General features: G+C 36.3%; 1 protein-coding gene across 1 annotated transcript in view; it reads left to right on the top strand.

Annotated features, from left to right (window-relative positions):
• The first annotated feature begins 205 nt into the window (after positions 1 to 205).
• The window catches only part of arhgap31 (Rho GTPase activating protein 31), a 33,457-nt gene continuing 17,091 nt past the window's right edge, over positions 206 to 16,571 (top strand). The window contains 6 exon segments of the mRNA XM_048189721.1: positions 206 to 862; positions 12,766 to 12,868; positions 13,000 to 13,144; positions 14,103 to 14,142; positions 14,145 to 14,184; positions 16,186 to 16,293. Coding sequence (XP_048045678.1) covers positions 763 to 862; positions 12,766 to 12,868; positions 13,000 to 13,144; positions 14,103 to 14,142; positions 14,145 to 14,184; positions 16,186 to 16,293 — 536 coding nt within the window. The 5' untranslated portion in view covers positions 206 to 762.

Here is a 16,571-nt window from a genome sequence, read left to right as displayed (position 1 = left end):
AGCAGGTTTCCTGTTGGAGCCATGGCTACAAAAAAGAAAAAAAAGGAGGGAGGAAGAGAGAAAGCGGGGTGGTCGGGGGGGTTGGGTGAAAGGGGTTCAGTAATGTCCAAACTGGTGAAGAAAAAGCAGGCAGTTATTTCTCTCCCCTCCCCTTTGCTCCTCTGCCCTCCCCTTTGCAAAAAGTTCTGACATTTCAAGCCTCCACTCAACACCAGCACGCGATGACCTCCTGAACAACGTGGAACGAAAAGGATAGATAGATAGATAGATAGATAGATAGATAGATAGATAGATAGATAGATAGATAGATAGATAGATAGATAGACAGACAGACAGACAGATAGACAGATAGATAGACAGACAGATAGACAGACAGATAGATAGATAGACAGATAGAACAGAAAAGTGTCTCTTCTGCAAAGCTTCTCGGAGGAGCAGAAGATTGCGTCGTAACTTTTCCCCTCAGACGCGACACACAGTCTCACCTCATGCTCTGTTCGGGGGCATGAGGGAGGAGAGACCCTGATGATGAAGTGACGTTGGGCGTGTACCGCTCCAGAATTCTTCGCCCACACCAGCTCTTTGGTGGCTTAGTCAAGATGTGAGCGGATGATTTCTTTTGTTTGACACTGTGGACTTCCTGATTTGGACTTTTCTTTTTGACTTTGACCGCATTTCCCCCCTTCCCATCCCATGCGTTGTGGGACCAATGGTTGATTTTAAGGTGTATTTACTCTGATCTGGATACGTTACTGAAGCCTGATGAAGAATAAGGCTGCCAAGCTGAAGTCCAAAAGGAAAGGAACTGAAAATGCGTTCGGCTGTGACTTGACTGAACATCTGCAGAATTCAGGACAAGACGGTAAATTCCTCTTTTCCACACTCACTCCTCCTCTTGCCATTCATATAACGGGCTGCCCCTTTTTTTCAAAGCCCCAGCAGTCATAATAAGTTTACTTTATTACGGACCCACACCAGAGCAGCAGCCTGGGCCTCTGCGTAAACATTAGCTACGTGTAATAAACCAACACCCATTTTCGCTCACCCAGCGCTGGTTGAATGATGTGTCTGTGTTTTTGTGCGATTGAAAAAGAAGATACTTTATTCAGAGTCGGGCTACAAACTTCAAAAGTCCTTGCGGTGGACACTTTTCCTCTTGCCTAAAGCTATTTAACTGGCTAATAATCTCCACGTTGGGCGTGTTGATGGGTATAAAACAAATCTGGATGTAATCTTAGCCTGTTTAGCGCTTAGATTTACCTAGTACACATAAGCATTAAAAGAAAATAAAGAGCAAAGGAAATGTTCAGAGGAAGAGGAAGGGGGAAAAGAGGAGGAGAAAAGGGAGGACTAGATTTTAAAGATATACGTCATATTAAATGCAGACATTCTGTTCATGAAATATCACTGTGTTTCACGTCGAAGGCTGTTTAACTTAAAAGCACCGGTTCCTCTCAAAGTGATTGTGTATTATTGAGAATATCACTTTGTCCGATATGCCATTGGAAGTTCTTCATTTGTTGGCTCAAAGTTTTTGTTCCCATCCTTAAAATAAATTTCAGGGTGTGTTACGATTATGCATTTTTGATGGGTATCAACCATAACAGCTTATGATTCACCTCTTCCAGCAGCTTTTCCTAACATTATGAGACGAAACACAATACTGATCTCGAAACAGTGTGATGCCACCCATGGTTTGACAGATCCATGTGACTTGACCGAGTTCATCTGAAGCCTGTAACTGTGAAACAGTCTTTTGTTTAAGATCCTGTCTGCTCACATGTTTTGAACATTGAGGCAAGCAGAATGACCGTAAACACACGGAAAGCTTTGATTCTTTTTCTGTGTTCAAGATTACATTTTAATATTGTTTACATTTGTTTTTTTGTTTTTGTTTTTTTAACGTTTAACTAAGAAAACACAATTGTTAACAATTATTACTAATGCTTAAATCATTCTTTGATATGACTCTAAAACATGGGTTGAAACAACCCAACATTTTTTAGTTATTTAAAAAAACAGCAATTAAGTAGTTGATTTTCTTTCATTACTTAAAGGGTTAGTTCACCTAAAAATGAAAATTCTGTCATTAATTACTCACTCAAATGAAGATATTTTTGATAAAATCCGATGGCTCATTGAGGCAAGATAATTGACACTTTCAGATGCCCAGGAAGCTACTAAAGACATATTTAAAACTACAGTGGTTCAACCTTAATGTTATGAAGCGACGAGAATACTTTTTGTGTGGCATAAAACAAAATAACGACTTTATTCAACAATATCTAGTGATGGGCGATTTCAAAACACTGCTTCAAGAAGCTTCGAAGATTTACGAATCTTTTGTTTCGAATCATGATTCGGAGCATGTAACTGCCAACGTCACGCCCCCCAGTGGTGAACCATTAAAATTTCAAAATGTTTCAAAACACTTATGACGTAACGAAGCCTTGTTTACTGAAATCATGTGACTTTGTCAGTTTGATACGTGCTCCAAACCACTGATTCGAAACAAAAGATTCGTAAAGCTCATGAAGCAGTGTTTTGAAATCTCCCATCACTAGATATTGTTGAATAAAGTCGTTATTTTGTTCTTTTGGCGCACAAAAAGTATTCTCGTCGCTTCATAACATTAAGGTTGAACCATTGTAGTCACAGTTTTAAATATGTCTTTAGTAGCTTTCTGGGCATCTGAAAGTGTTAATTATCTTGCTGTCAATGCAGGCCTCACTGAGCCATGCCACAGGTGCCTTTGGCTAGTGATTTTTAGACATTGTATTAGCATTAAATGGATTTATACTTTTTGGATAGATATGAGTGCTAAGTAATATCCATCAACTCATTGTGTGAAATCAAATAGTGTTTCCAAAAAGGTTTTTGGCAGGAGTTGAGCAGGAAAATCAGAATGCATTTTGGATGAATTCTTATTTTCACCATCCTGAAATGCCTACTTTTTTACTAATTTACTCCATGAATTTCTAAGACAGTTTTGCAAGTTAAGTTGGTAAAGAAGCCTTGTGTGAACACCAACATATCAGTATCCCATATGTGAACCGCCATCCAAAACACAACATGTGTTGGTGTTTTTAACAAGATATTCTTTACTTTTCACTGTCAGTATCTCCTACTAAATATAACATATGAAAACTAAGGCAAGATTTATCAATGATTGTAAAACACTCAAAAAGTATCTCTCTGACCGGCAGGTCAAAATGAGAGCTTTTCTTAGTCGCCTTCCTCTCACAGAACAATCATTCATTCATCCGTCCTGTTGGAGGTCTTCACTGCATCCCAAGCAGAATTTCTGAATAGTAAATGATTTGGGTTTTCCCTAAATTCCCAATTTTTACTTTCCTTACTTTACGTTCATTTTTGTACTTTCTTTAAGATTTTCTTAATGGAAACTTTTTATCTCACAATTCTGACATTTTTTCTTGCAATTGCAAATTTATATCTCACAGTTCTGACTTTATAACTCACAATTGTGAGCTTATATCTGGCATTTCTGAGAAAAAAAGTCAAAATTGCGATTTGTAAACTTATAATTGCAAGAAATAATATCAGAATTGGGAGATATAAACTCGCAATTGCGAGTTATAAAGTCTGAATAATTATAAAGTTTATATCTCGCAATTCTGACTTATTACTCGCAATTGTGAGCTTACATATCTCACAGTTCTGAAAAAAAAAGTCAGAATTGAGAGAAAGTCAAAATTGCGTGGACCCACTTTATATTAAGTGGCCTTAACTACTATGTACTTACATTTAAATTAATCATTTAATACAATGCACTTATTGTGTACATACATGTTATTACATTGTACTTATATTTTAAAAACACCTGCATGTAATTACATCTGTAATTAATTTCTGTAATTACATTTTTAATTACACTGTTGACCCATCCCTTACACCTTAACCCTAGCCTTAAACCTACCCATACCACCAAAGCTTTCCCTAACCTTAGCTATATCCCACCTCAACAGCAGCAAAAGTGTTTTGCAATTCAAAATGAACCCAATAAGTACATTGTACTTATTTTTTGATGTAAGTACATACTAGTTAAGGCCACTTAATATAAAGTGGGACCAATTGTGTTATAAACTTGCAATTGCAAGAAAAAAGTAAGAAGCCCCAGTTAAAAAGGTAATTGCGACTTTTTATCTCACAATTCTGACTTTATTTCATGCAGTTTATAACTCGCATTTCAAATTTTTTTCTCACAATGCTGAGTTTATCTGTTTATTTCTCACAATCTGAAGAAAAATTCAGAATTGAGTTATAAAGTCAGAATTGCGAGAAATAAAGTCAGAATTGTGATATAAACTCGCAATTGCAAGAAAAAAGTTTATTGTGAGTTCATATCAAACAATTCTGACCTTTTTTTCTTGCAATGCTGAGTTTATATCTCACAATCCAGAGAAAAATTCAGATTTTGGAGTTATAAACTAAGAATTGCGAGAAATAAAGTCAGAATTGAATGACAAAAAGTCACAATTACTTTTATTTTGTTATTCCGTGGCGGAAACAAGCTTCCACAGGGGATGTGCTTTGCTATGTGTGTTGATTTTCAGTTAGGCTACTCTAGGTTGATCTCTCTTTATTAATTTTTTTTTTTTTTACATAAAGTTCTGTGATACACAATTAGGTGATAGATTTGTGCTTCAGTTTTTAGATAATGGTAGATTAAGTATGGGAAGTGTAGACTTCCTCAGACTCTGGATGGTTAATCGGTTCAGGGGTGCAATTGCTAATGTTTTTTTCCTACAGCAGGAGGGCTATTTCATTATTTTAAATGATTGGGAATATGTTTTTAAAGTGAAGCACTTGAATAAGCATTCTTTCAATTCTCTTCAAATGGACCAAGACCCATTGAAGTGCCTTATAATTTATTCAGTGAACAAAGTATTTTGTGTTATGCTTAAAAAGTTTTAAGCCTACTACTCTATAGACCTTATGTAGCCCTGGCCCTTTTCAGTGCTGCGCTCGTTGTGTTCTGTCATCTGGTCTGTATTTCCAAAAAAAAAAAAAGTTTTTTTTTATAAAATGCTAAAATTAACTATAAGCCGCAGCCTAATGTTTAGTTCACATGCTCTGATATATTAAACGGATAGTTCACCTAAAACTGAAAATTATCCCACGATTTACTCACCCTCAAGCCATCCAAGGTGTATATGACTATCTTCTTTCAGACGAACACAATCGGAGATATATTTAAAAATATCCTTAGTTCTCCAAGGTTTATAATGGTTGTGAATGGGGGGCCGCATTTTGAAGTAAAAAATAACGCATCCATCCATAATCAAAGTAATCTATATCGTAAGCTTAGACGCCTCTCGCGGTTCAAACAAATAGGGCTGTGCAACAAACTCAACCTCCTCTTCTCTTATATGAAAATCCTCTGAAATTTCTCTTTTAAAACTAGCGTTTTAGACTATAATCTGTGACTGATGATTTGTTTTGCTCTATCCTCTGAGCTTCCTTGTTCGTCATTACGTTGTGCCTCAGGTCAAAGGATGATACTCTTCCACTGCAAATCGACTTGTGCAGTATGCGTACGACTTGTGCAGTATGAATTTATAGAGTTTTGAATATGGATATTTTTCTAACAAAAACGCATCTCTTCACTTCAGAATCCATATCTGGAGTCGTATGGATTACTTTATTTATGGATGGATGCATAATTTTTGACTTGTTGTGGCCCCCCATTCACAACCATTATAAACCTTGGAGGACTAAGGATATTTTTAAATATATCTCTGATTGTGTTCGTCTGAAAGAAGATAGTCATATACTCCTAGGATGTCTTGAGGGTGAATAAATCATGGGATCATTTTCATTTTTGGGTGAACTATCCCTTTAAGCCTTAACGCTCATGATGAGTTCAAGTTTGGTTAACAATTTCCCAATACCATATCCTCAAAATGTCCTACATTTTCTCAAGTGTTTCTGTCCAACAACAAAAAAGGCCAATAAATGATTGGATTTTTGAAATATATATGAATATATATGATTTTTTGATGATAATAATAATAAAATGAATAACTAACATTAATTGTGGCTCAGAATTACTCTGAGGCCGAAACAGGCTTTAATACAAACTAAATTGAAACAAACTCCAATAAAATCAGATCCAAAGTTTCAAAAAGAACCCAAAAGTTGCATGAAAGTGATCCACAGCAGTTTCTGAATCGATGCAATCACTTTGTATAATGAACAGACCAAAATTTGATTACTGTCAAATCAAATCACATGATGACATCAATAATGATAACATGAAACCTCATTGGTTCTTGCATGTCGTAACATCATGACAAGTACGAAGAAGGTTTGATGCCATTGATGTGTCAACATATTGAATCTAGGCCCTGTTTTTTTGTTCAAATGTAATTTGGTGAGGGGAATCAGCTTCAGCATCCCTGCAACCCTTCATAGGACAAGTGGTTTGGAAAATGGATGGATGGATTGTAGTGGTGTAGAAACAATTTTCATTCAGAAATTGGTAGTAAATTCCATGATTAATTACAAATAAGAAATGGCATACCATTGAATTAAATGTGAAATTTTGAAGTACAAAGACAAATATTATTTTCTTGTCAAATGTACTCCAAAAATGTTTCTCCATTTGTGTTCAATGGTAGAAATAAGCACAGTAAAATAAAGGTTATAAAATTACTTTTACTGTGATAAACCTGTTAAAAATGGTATCCCATCATGATACTGTCTGTTTAGTGTCCTCTAAACAAACCTAAACAAAGCTTAAAGATATCATGGCTGAAGGTATGGTTAGGAAGTGATGAAGTTGGGTGGGAACTTTCCAAAGGCCTTTTAGAATAAGAGGAAGTGTCATAAGTAATACCAGCTGCAAGGCCTGGGTGTGTCAGGTTTCCTCTGAAACAAACAAACCATTTTTAACTTCCTGCCCTGGCCCACCTTCTCCACAATAAGCAGCCTGACAGGATAAAGGAAGGACGGTGTAATACTGTAGTCTACATGAAACACTACAGTTTCAAAGAGAGACAACAGAAATGCACACACAGACTATTTAAAAGATTAATACACAAAGAACAATTTTGCAAGTAAGTACTTAATGAATATTAGGCTACTTTATGTATGTAACCAAATTGTAAAAAACATTTGGTTTACAAATGTCCGGTATTTATAGGCCTTCTTTTGTTCCCGGGTACATTAAAACTGAAGATTTCTTCAAAAGTATTAGCTTTAGGGTATAAGATTTGAGGCTTTTTTTCCATATTTTTCAGTATTTTCTCACACAAAGCCTTGCCAAACTGCAAAAAGCTACAAACCCCAAATTATCTCAAATATGACTCTTCTAGAGTTTCTCAACAATGTCTCAAACTGTGTTCAAAAGTCAGATTTCACTATGAACTTCTAAATGTACTAAAAATTTTTACTAAATTTAATTGCATTTACTTTAGCTTAATGCTTCTGCAATAATAACCTGGTGTGCGTTTCCAATACAACAATGTAAGTTGCTCCATTAGTATCGTTATTAACGGAATTAACTAATCACGACTGTTTCCTGAAAATGTGGTCGCACTTCCAGCGTTTGATCCACGTTGGTTCAACAATATAAGACTGCCGTTAATGATCTCATTATTGTAGAACATTTGCACAAACAACAGAAATCCGTTAATTTTTTAAAATAACATTAAAGTGTTAGTTCACCCAAAAATGAAAATTATGTCATTAATGACTCACCCTCATGTCGTTCCACACCTGTAATACCTCCGTTCATCTTCGGAACACAGTTTAAGATATTTTAGATTTAGTCCGAGAGCTTTCAGTCCCTCCATTGAAAATGTATGTGCAGTATACTGTCCATGTCCAGAAAGGTAATAAAAACATCATCAAAGTAGTCCATGTGACATCAGTGGGTTAGTTAGAAGTTTTTGAAGCATCTTATATAGATTTTGGTCCAAAAATAATAAAAAATGCGACTTTATTCAGCATTGTCTTCTCTTCCGGAATCCTTTCCATTGAATTGATTCCATTGAATTGATTCCACTGAATTGATTCCATTGAATCCTTTCATCTGTCGGCGTTGGTAATGCACTTTTACGTTGTTGTTTTTGGTGATTAGGACATCCGCGACATGCATACTTACGCACCATTTTAAAAAATAGCTTGAATACAGTGTGCGTCTCCCTCAGACTGTAAACGAAACTCTGGCGCACCAGATAACATGTCAGCAGCGTCTTACCTCAGCAGTGCGCTGCGGTTCACTGAACCCGAGTCGTGAACCCGGATGAACAACAGACCCGGAAGAGAATACAATGCTGAATAAAGTCGTAGTTTTTGTTATTTTTGGACCAAAATGTATTTTAGATGCTTCAAAAACTTCTAACTAACCCACTGATGTCATATGGACTACTTTGATGATGTTTTTATTACCTTTCTGGACATGGACAGTATACCGTACATACATTTTCAATGGAGGGACAGAAAGCTCTCGGACTAAATCTAAAATATCTTAAACTGTGTTCCGAAGATGAACGGAGGTCTTACGGGTTTGGAACGACATGAGGGTGAGTCATTAATGACATAATTTTCATTTTTGGGGTGAACTAACCCTTTAACAATATTGTGTACACTTTACACATTCAGCTTTCTCCAATGTACTTTCTCTGAGATGCTGCTGTAACAAACATGGCTTCTGAGGACAACTTCATTACTTTGGTTCCACGTCGTTTTCCTTTATTTGATGTTTGGTTCTTCGCAGGTTCCCTCCCTTAAGGCCCGTTCACACCAAGGATGATAACTATAACGATAAAAATATAGTTCTAAGTATAAAAGAATAACAGAGTCCAAACCACAACTATAACAATAACAGCACAGAGAAACAATATCGTTGGAATCACTTTCAGAGCTCTTTTTTTTCAGTATTTCAATCAGTATTCATCCTGCATTAAAGAGCTTGAGCATTTAAAGCAGCAGATGACAAAACTGGTGTGGATGCTAATATAGTTCTTTATAGTTATCGTTCTTGGTGTGAACGGGCCTTTGCTGCATTTATTTGTATCTTAATGGATGTAACTGTTAAATGGAATGAGATATTTTTGTCAAATTTGATGCACTTGTGTAAGGGCTCAGTCTAAAGTCACACAGAAAATGAACATGATTTTAACTAGAGTACAGTTGGTCCGACTGACTTCAAAATTGGCATGCAGTGTCTTTGTTGGAGTTGCTATCATAGTCCATGATGACATTTGTCATCAAAAAAGATCTGATTACAGGTGCTGGTCATATAATTAGAATATCATCAAAAAGTTGATTTATTTCACTAATTCCATTCAAAAAGTGAAACTTATATATTATATTCATTCATTACACACAGACTGATATATTTCAAATGTTTATTTCTTTTAATTTTGATGATTATAACTGACAACTAAGGAAAATCCCAAATTCAGTATCTCAGAAAATTAGAATATTGTGAAAAGGTTCAATATTGAAGACACCTGGTGCCACACTCGAATCAGCTAATTAACTCAAAACACCTGCAAAGGCCTTTAAATGGTCTCTCAGTCTAGTTCTGTAGGCTACACAATCATGGGGAAGACTGCTGACTTTACAGTTGTCCAAAAGACGACCATTGACACGTTGCACAAGGAGGGCAAGACACAAAAGGTCATTGCAAAAGAGGCTGTTCACAGAGCTCTGTGTCCAAGCACATTAATAGAGAGGCGAAGGGAAGGAAAAGATGTGGTAGAAAAAAGTGTACAAGCAATAGGGATAACCGCACCCTGGAGAGGACTGTGAAACAAAACCCATTCAAAAATGTGGGGGAGATTCACAAAGAGTGGACTGCAGCTGGAGTCAGTGCTTCAAGAACCACTACGCACAGACGTATGCAAGACATGGGTTTCAGATGTCGCATTCCTTGTGTCAAGCCACTCTTGAACAACAGACAGCATCAGAAGCGTCTCGCCTGGGCTAAAGAAATAAAGGACTGGACTGCTGCTGAGTGGTCCAAAGTTATGTTCTCTGATGAAAGTAAATTTTGCATTTCCTTTGGAAATCAGGGTCCCAGAGGAAGAGAGGAGAGGCACACAATCCACGTTGCTTGAGGTCCAGTGTAAAGTTTCCACAGTCAGTGATGGTCTGGGGTGCCATGTCATCTGCTGGTGTTGGTCCACTGTTTTCTGAGGTCCAAGGTCAATGCAGCCGTATACCAGGAAGTTTTAGAGCACTTCATGCTTCCTGCTGCTGACCAACTTTATGGAGATGCAGATTTCATTTTCCAACAGGACTTGCCAAAAAAAGAGATTTAACTCAGACTGAAAAGTCAAAAATTATTAAATACTCACGAGAAGGACGCAATACTAATGCAATACTAGAATTTGCAAAGTTAAAGCATGACCAATGGAAAGCAAAATGCTCATGGGGTCAGCGGGGTCATACAAAATCAGGTGGAAAAGAAAAGACACATGTTAACTGCAAAAGATTGAAGAATTAAGGTGAAGAATTAAGTGTGAAACCATCAGGAACCCTTTAGTCTCCAGCGCCACCATTTTCCAGAACTGCAACCTACCTGGAGTCTCCAGAAGTGCAAGGTGTCAGGATCTCAGAGACTTAGGTTAGCTAAAGAATCCTAAAAAATGACCCGCTCTTAATAATAATCACAAGCTGAAATGTTGTGAAATACATGAAGACTGGGTTTTTATAGGCTTTATAGACAGACAGATTGAGAGTGACTCCTGAAGGACCAGCACCACATACTCTTGTACCACTGTTTGAAGAATTTATCTTCCAAAATCTGGCAGTAAGGTGTGGGAGTTTACTTTTAGTCCCTCTCTTATCCTGAAATGTCCGTCTTGCAGAGATGGACTAAAAATGATCTTCCAAAACTTACTGCCAGATTCTGGAAGATAAATTCTTCAAACAGCGGTAAAAGAGGATGTGGTGCTGGTCCTTCAGGAGTCACTCTCAATCTGTCTGTCTATAAGGCCTATAAAAACCCAGTCTTCATGTATTTTATAACACTTCAGCTTGTGATTCTTATTAAGAGCGGGTCATTTTTTAGGATTCTTTAGCTAACCTAACTAAGTCTCTGAGACACCTTGCACTTCTGGAGACTCCAGGTAGGTCGCAGTTCTGGAAAATGGTGGCGCTGGAGTCTAAAAGGTTCCTGATGGTTTCACACTTAACTCTTCACCTTAATTCTTAACTCTTTTGCAGTTAACATGTGTCTTTTCTTTTCCACCTGTTTTTGTATGACCCCGCTGACCTAATGAGCATTTTGCTGTCCATTGGTCATGCTTTAACTTTGCAATTTCTAGTATTGCATTAGTATTGCGTCCTTCTCGTGAGTATTTAATCATTTTTGACTTTTCAGTCTAAGTTAAATCTCTTTTTTGGCTCATTTTGCCTGTAAAAGCAAACCTGCCTAATAATTCTGCACACCTGAATATAAGGCATTTTTCATTTCCAGCCTTCATGAACAATTATATATCACTTATAAATGATTAAAAACATTATTAATAGTAGTTATTAAGATTGATGTGGATTGAAATTGGTAAAATGTGTTTGGAAAAAAAACATGATCAGAAAGTTAGCTTGCCTAATAATTCTGCACACAGTGTAATCATCAAAATTAAAAGAAATAAACATTTGAAATATATCAGTCTGTGTGTAATGAATGAATATAATATACAAGTTTCACTTTTTGAATGGAATTAGTGAAATAAATCAACTTTTTGATGATATTCTAATTATATGACCAGCACCTGTACATTTCTGCCAAAATGGCATGTTCCTGTAATACTGCACATAAGATGAAAAATGGCTGTAAAAATGTTTCTTGTGACCAGGGTTGCCAGGTCTGTTCAACAAAAGTAGCCCAAAAATATCCCAAAGCAGTTTTCTCCATAGGGCGGACGAATTCTCCACTGAATTATTGTGTCTGAGGGGTGTTTTCTGGGTGTTAGAGCACCGAAATCATACATATGGGGGTGGAAATCAACCCACGGAAAAAAAAAAATGACCCGCAGCAACAACTTAAAAGTAGCCCAATTACGTGGGAAAATCACGGACTTGGCAACACTGTCAGTGACTGCCATGACTGTCATCAAAGCCTTTTTCTTCTGTGAAACACAAACTGAGATATTTTTGAAGAACTTTCATGAAGCTCTTTTTCATACAGTGAAAGCTAACAGTGACTAGGGGATGTCAAAGCTCCAACAAGGTCAAAAACCAACAAACAACATCATAAAAACATTATAAAAAGTCCATACAACAGTGCTTAAATCTCATTCATGCTCCATACAGTATATAGTATTCAAACTTGCTGCATACAGACGTGTCAGGTTGCAAGACAACATTGGTACTCATGTCTCTTGACAGATCATGATATGCAGTAACTCATGTTATACCAGCCACTTTTGCACCCGGAGAAAGTAGTTTCTCACACCTGAGGCTCATAAAAATTTTTTTAAAAAATAAAAAAAAAATTAGCACACAAATGGCCTCAGAAGACTTGGATTAGTGCAAAAGACATATACTTTATGGCATTTTTTTTCTACTGTATGCTTTTATTATATGGATAAGATCAGCGTGAACATTCTTCAAAATATCTTAATTTGTGTTCTTTGAAAAAAGTAAGTCATAAAGGCTTGGAATGATATGAGGGTGAATAAATGATGACCAGATTTGACTTTTTTTGGATGAACTATTCTTTCAATAAATTAAGCTGTTTTGATATATCTGAATGACCATCAATGAATTTGTCCTGTTTTTGTCTAGTTCCTCACGTTCTGAAGACTTGCGCAGAGTTCATAGAGGAACATGGGATTGTGGATGGAATCTACAGACTCTCAGGAATCACATCCAACATTCAAAGACTCAGGTTGGCCAGTTTTTAGACTCAACACCTCATGCATACAATTGTGTTTTGGATGGTGGGAAACCCTTGCTTATACATCATTTATACAATCAATTCTTTGTAGTAAATGTGTGTTTCTCTATGTGCGCATACAGGCAGGAGTTTTGTTCTGAGCTCTGTCCTGACCTCACTAAAGAAGTGTATCTTCAGGATATCCACTGCGTCGGCTCTTTATGTAAGCTGTACTTCAGAGAGCTCCCCAACCCTCTCCTCACTTATGAACTCTACAAGAAATTTACAGTAAGTATGTGAGCAAGACAACAAAAGGATGGGCTAGACTAGACTAGAATAGCAGAATGATTGATTGCATCTGATACAGTGGCCTAGTGTCTTAAATAAAAAGTACAAAAACATTCAGTATTTGGATACAAGTGACATTTATCATAAGGACAGCAGATACAAAACTATACAAAGATATAGTACAAAGAGGAAGGGGAAAAAGAAAGCAGCCACATGTAGACAGGACAGGAGGAGACAAATAAGTTGAAAACACTTTAAGAGTTCAGTAATGCAAAGAGGTTAAAACTGTGTCATATCTGACAAGCCGATTTCTAAGACCTCTAATTTATCGAAAAAAATCAAAACTTTGCTGAAAAACATCACAATCTACTACTTTTCATCTACTTTATCACCCTCTGATTGATAGTTCATAATTTTAGGCCTTTTAGTATAATCTTTTTGCTGTGAAATCTTGTCTGATTTTTATAAAGTGAATATAAGAATAACTTTTTATGTTGTTAGTAATATTTCAAGATGAACACTAGATTAGACTGAAGCAATTTAGGTTTACTTGATTATCCATACATTTTTTTTTAGCAAAATCTGGTTAATCAGGCTTTCGAGGAAAAGGTTCAATAAATCGTTCCATTAAAAAAAAAAAAGATTATTAATAAAGACTATTAGTCATTTGTCAGGCTTTACAGGGTTAAAAACAATAAAGGTTTATGGTCTGTGCTCCTACATAGTATATTAGATGAACATGTGTAAGTGTTTCCTACAAATAATAGGAAATAAGTTTAGTATTAGTTCCATCTGGACCACGGATACCACCATCTACCATATGTGAAATGATTATAAATACAAGTGACTTCCAGCCACTATTGACAGATGTGTGTCAAAACATCAAAAACATTAAATAAAAACAATGTTCTCCTGCATCCAGGAATTAATGTTCCTCCATCTCTATTTTTGTGCAAAGAATGCGGTGTCAGTTAAAGAGGAGCAGGAGCAACTCCGAAACATCAGAGTGTCATAAAAGAACTTCCCGTTTCACACTTCAGGTACATCTGACATTATTGTGCTGAGGATTATTTTAATATGTGGCTTTATTCTGTAAACTGTATCTGTCTTTATTTACTCTCATGTCATTCCAAGCCTGCATGACTTCCTTTCTGTTTGGAACACAAAAGGTAAAAGTTTGAAGAATATCCTTGCAAGTCTTTTTAATATAATGGAAGTTGATAAGAATCGGGACTGTCAAACACCAAAATGACAAAAAAGCATTTGTCATTCAAACATTTGATGGGCCCCATTGACTTCCATAGTGTGTGTGTGTGTGTGTGTGTGTGTGTGTGTGTGTGTGTGTGTGTGTGTTTCATACTATGGAAGTCAATGGGGCCCATCAACTGTTTGGTCACCCATATTCTTCAAAATATCATCGGTTGTGTTCAGCAGAAAAAAGAAGGCGACTTAGTGGAACTGTGCAACAAAACATGAACATGATTTTAACTAGAGTACAGTTGGTCCGACTGACTTCAAAATTGGCATGCAGTGTCTTTGTTGGAGTTGCTATCATAGTCCATGATGACATTTGTCATCAAAAAAGATCTGATTGCATTTCTGCCAAAATGGCATGTTCCTGTAATACTGCATATAATGGCTGTAAAAATGGTTCCTGTGACCAGGGTTGCCAGGTCTGTTCAACAAAAGTAGCCATACAGGTTTGGAACAACAAATTTGTTTTGGAACATGATGACAAATTTTTAATTCTGGGTGAACTAACCCTTTAAGTCCACTTGTCATACTAATAAGAAACTGTACTGCACAGTTTCCAAACACACAACTTGGCTATGCTGTTTACGAATGTTCATTATAGTGAATGACGATCTAATTACCAGTCTGTTCATCAGACTAAGTTATGACTTAGAAAGACTTGATACACAAGTCATATTAACTACATTTATGATACTTTTAAGGTGTTTCCTTTTTGAAGGTTGCAAGCTCTATTCAAAGAAATTGCACGGAAAAGAATGTATTAGTCCTATATTATCCTTTTGTTTTCCACAGGAAAAGAGTAAAGGCCCATTCACACCAAGAATGATAATTATAAAGATAACTTTAACGCTAATTATATTTGCGTCCACACCAACGAACGATAACGGTCTGTTTATTCTAAGCTCACTCGCTGCGGTTTCAAAGTACGTTTTTTGCTGTTCTTGTTGCATTTACATGGCTTTAACCAGAAGATGTCCTCAGCATGCTGTGTTTTGAGTGAATAGCTAGTGTAATCGATCTAATCTAACAGTGAATTTAGCTGATGAAGTCAATATAGTGGAATAAAAACATCACCTAGTCTATTTCACTGCAACTTCAAAGGAAACAAGACAATGTTGTTGAAACTAGCACTGGATACCTGAGGTAATTTTATGTTACACTGTTTGCTAGCCTGGCATAATGATTTCATCGTTAATAATACTTCTCAGCGTGTATTCCGATGGTATGATCGATTGTATTCCATATATCCATTTTCTTTAAAGTATCCTTTATTTCAAACAGTGGTGGCTTTTTCTGAACCTCTGCGATTAACTTCTCCGCAATGTCGTCTGCCGTTTTAATTGCGCGAGGCCTTGAGCCCTAAATGAGAATGGATTCTGATTGGCTGTCAGTGTTTTATTGTTCAACCGCTGAAAAAAAATGGTTCTGAAAGTGATCCCAACGATATAGTTTATCATTATAGCTGTGGTGTGGACAGAGCTATTATTTTATATTTAGAACGATTTTTAGAACTATATCTTTATCGTTATCTTTATAGTTACCATTCTTGGTGTGAACGGGCCTTAAGTCATACAGGTTAACATAAAATAAAAATGTGCAAGATTTCTATTTACAGGTTAATTGATCCTAGTTGTTAAAATACCAAGTCAAAGAATGTAAACCTGAAATTAAAGTCTTTTTAACTATGTTACTTGAAATGATGAAGATAATTTACAGTTACTCTGAAGTTATAAACATTAAATTATACACGAATGACTTTATGATTGTATTTTGTTCTGCTTTCCTAGAACTCTGGAATACCTCACCAAACATTTGGCACATTTAGCTACCCTCAGTCACCAAACCAACATGCACGCTCGCAATCTTGCCTTGGTGTGGGCTCCAAATCTACTTCGGTGAGACTTGCAGCAGTTTTACTTTCATTTCATACACTAATTATCCATTGTCTACATAATTCTGTATGACACAAAGAGTCATATAATTGGTTATACCACAAATATGTGAAGTCTACAGTGAACTTGCATAAGTAAATACAATTATATAATTATCATATTCATGGTATTATTATACTTGTCTGTTGATGATTGATGATGATGAATGGGATACGTTCTTCAAGAGGTATTCATGTTGCTATTATTCCGCACAAAGATGGATGATTTGTTCATTATCTTCA

The sequence above is a fragment of the Megalobrama amblycephala genome, linkage group LG4 (genome assembly GCF_018812025.1).
Source record: "Megalobrama amblycephala isolate DHTTF-2021 linkage group LG4, ASM1881202v1, whole genome shotgun sequence".
NCBI classification, from domain to species: Eukaryota; Metazoa; Chordata; class Actinopteri; order Cypriniformes; family Xenocyprididae; genus Megalobrama; species Megalobrama amblycephala.
Note: the sequence above shows the minus strand (reverse complement) of the source record. Positions and strands in the feature narration are given on the sequence as shown.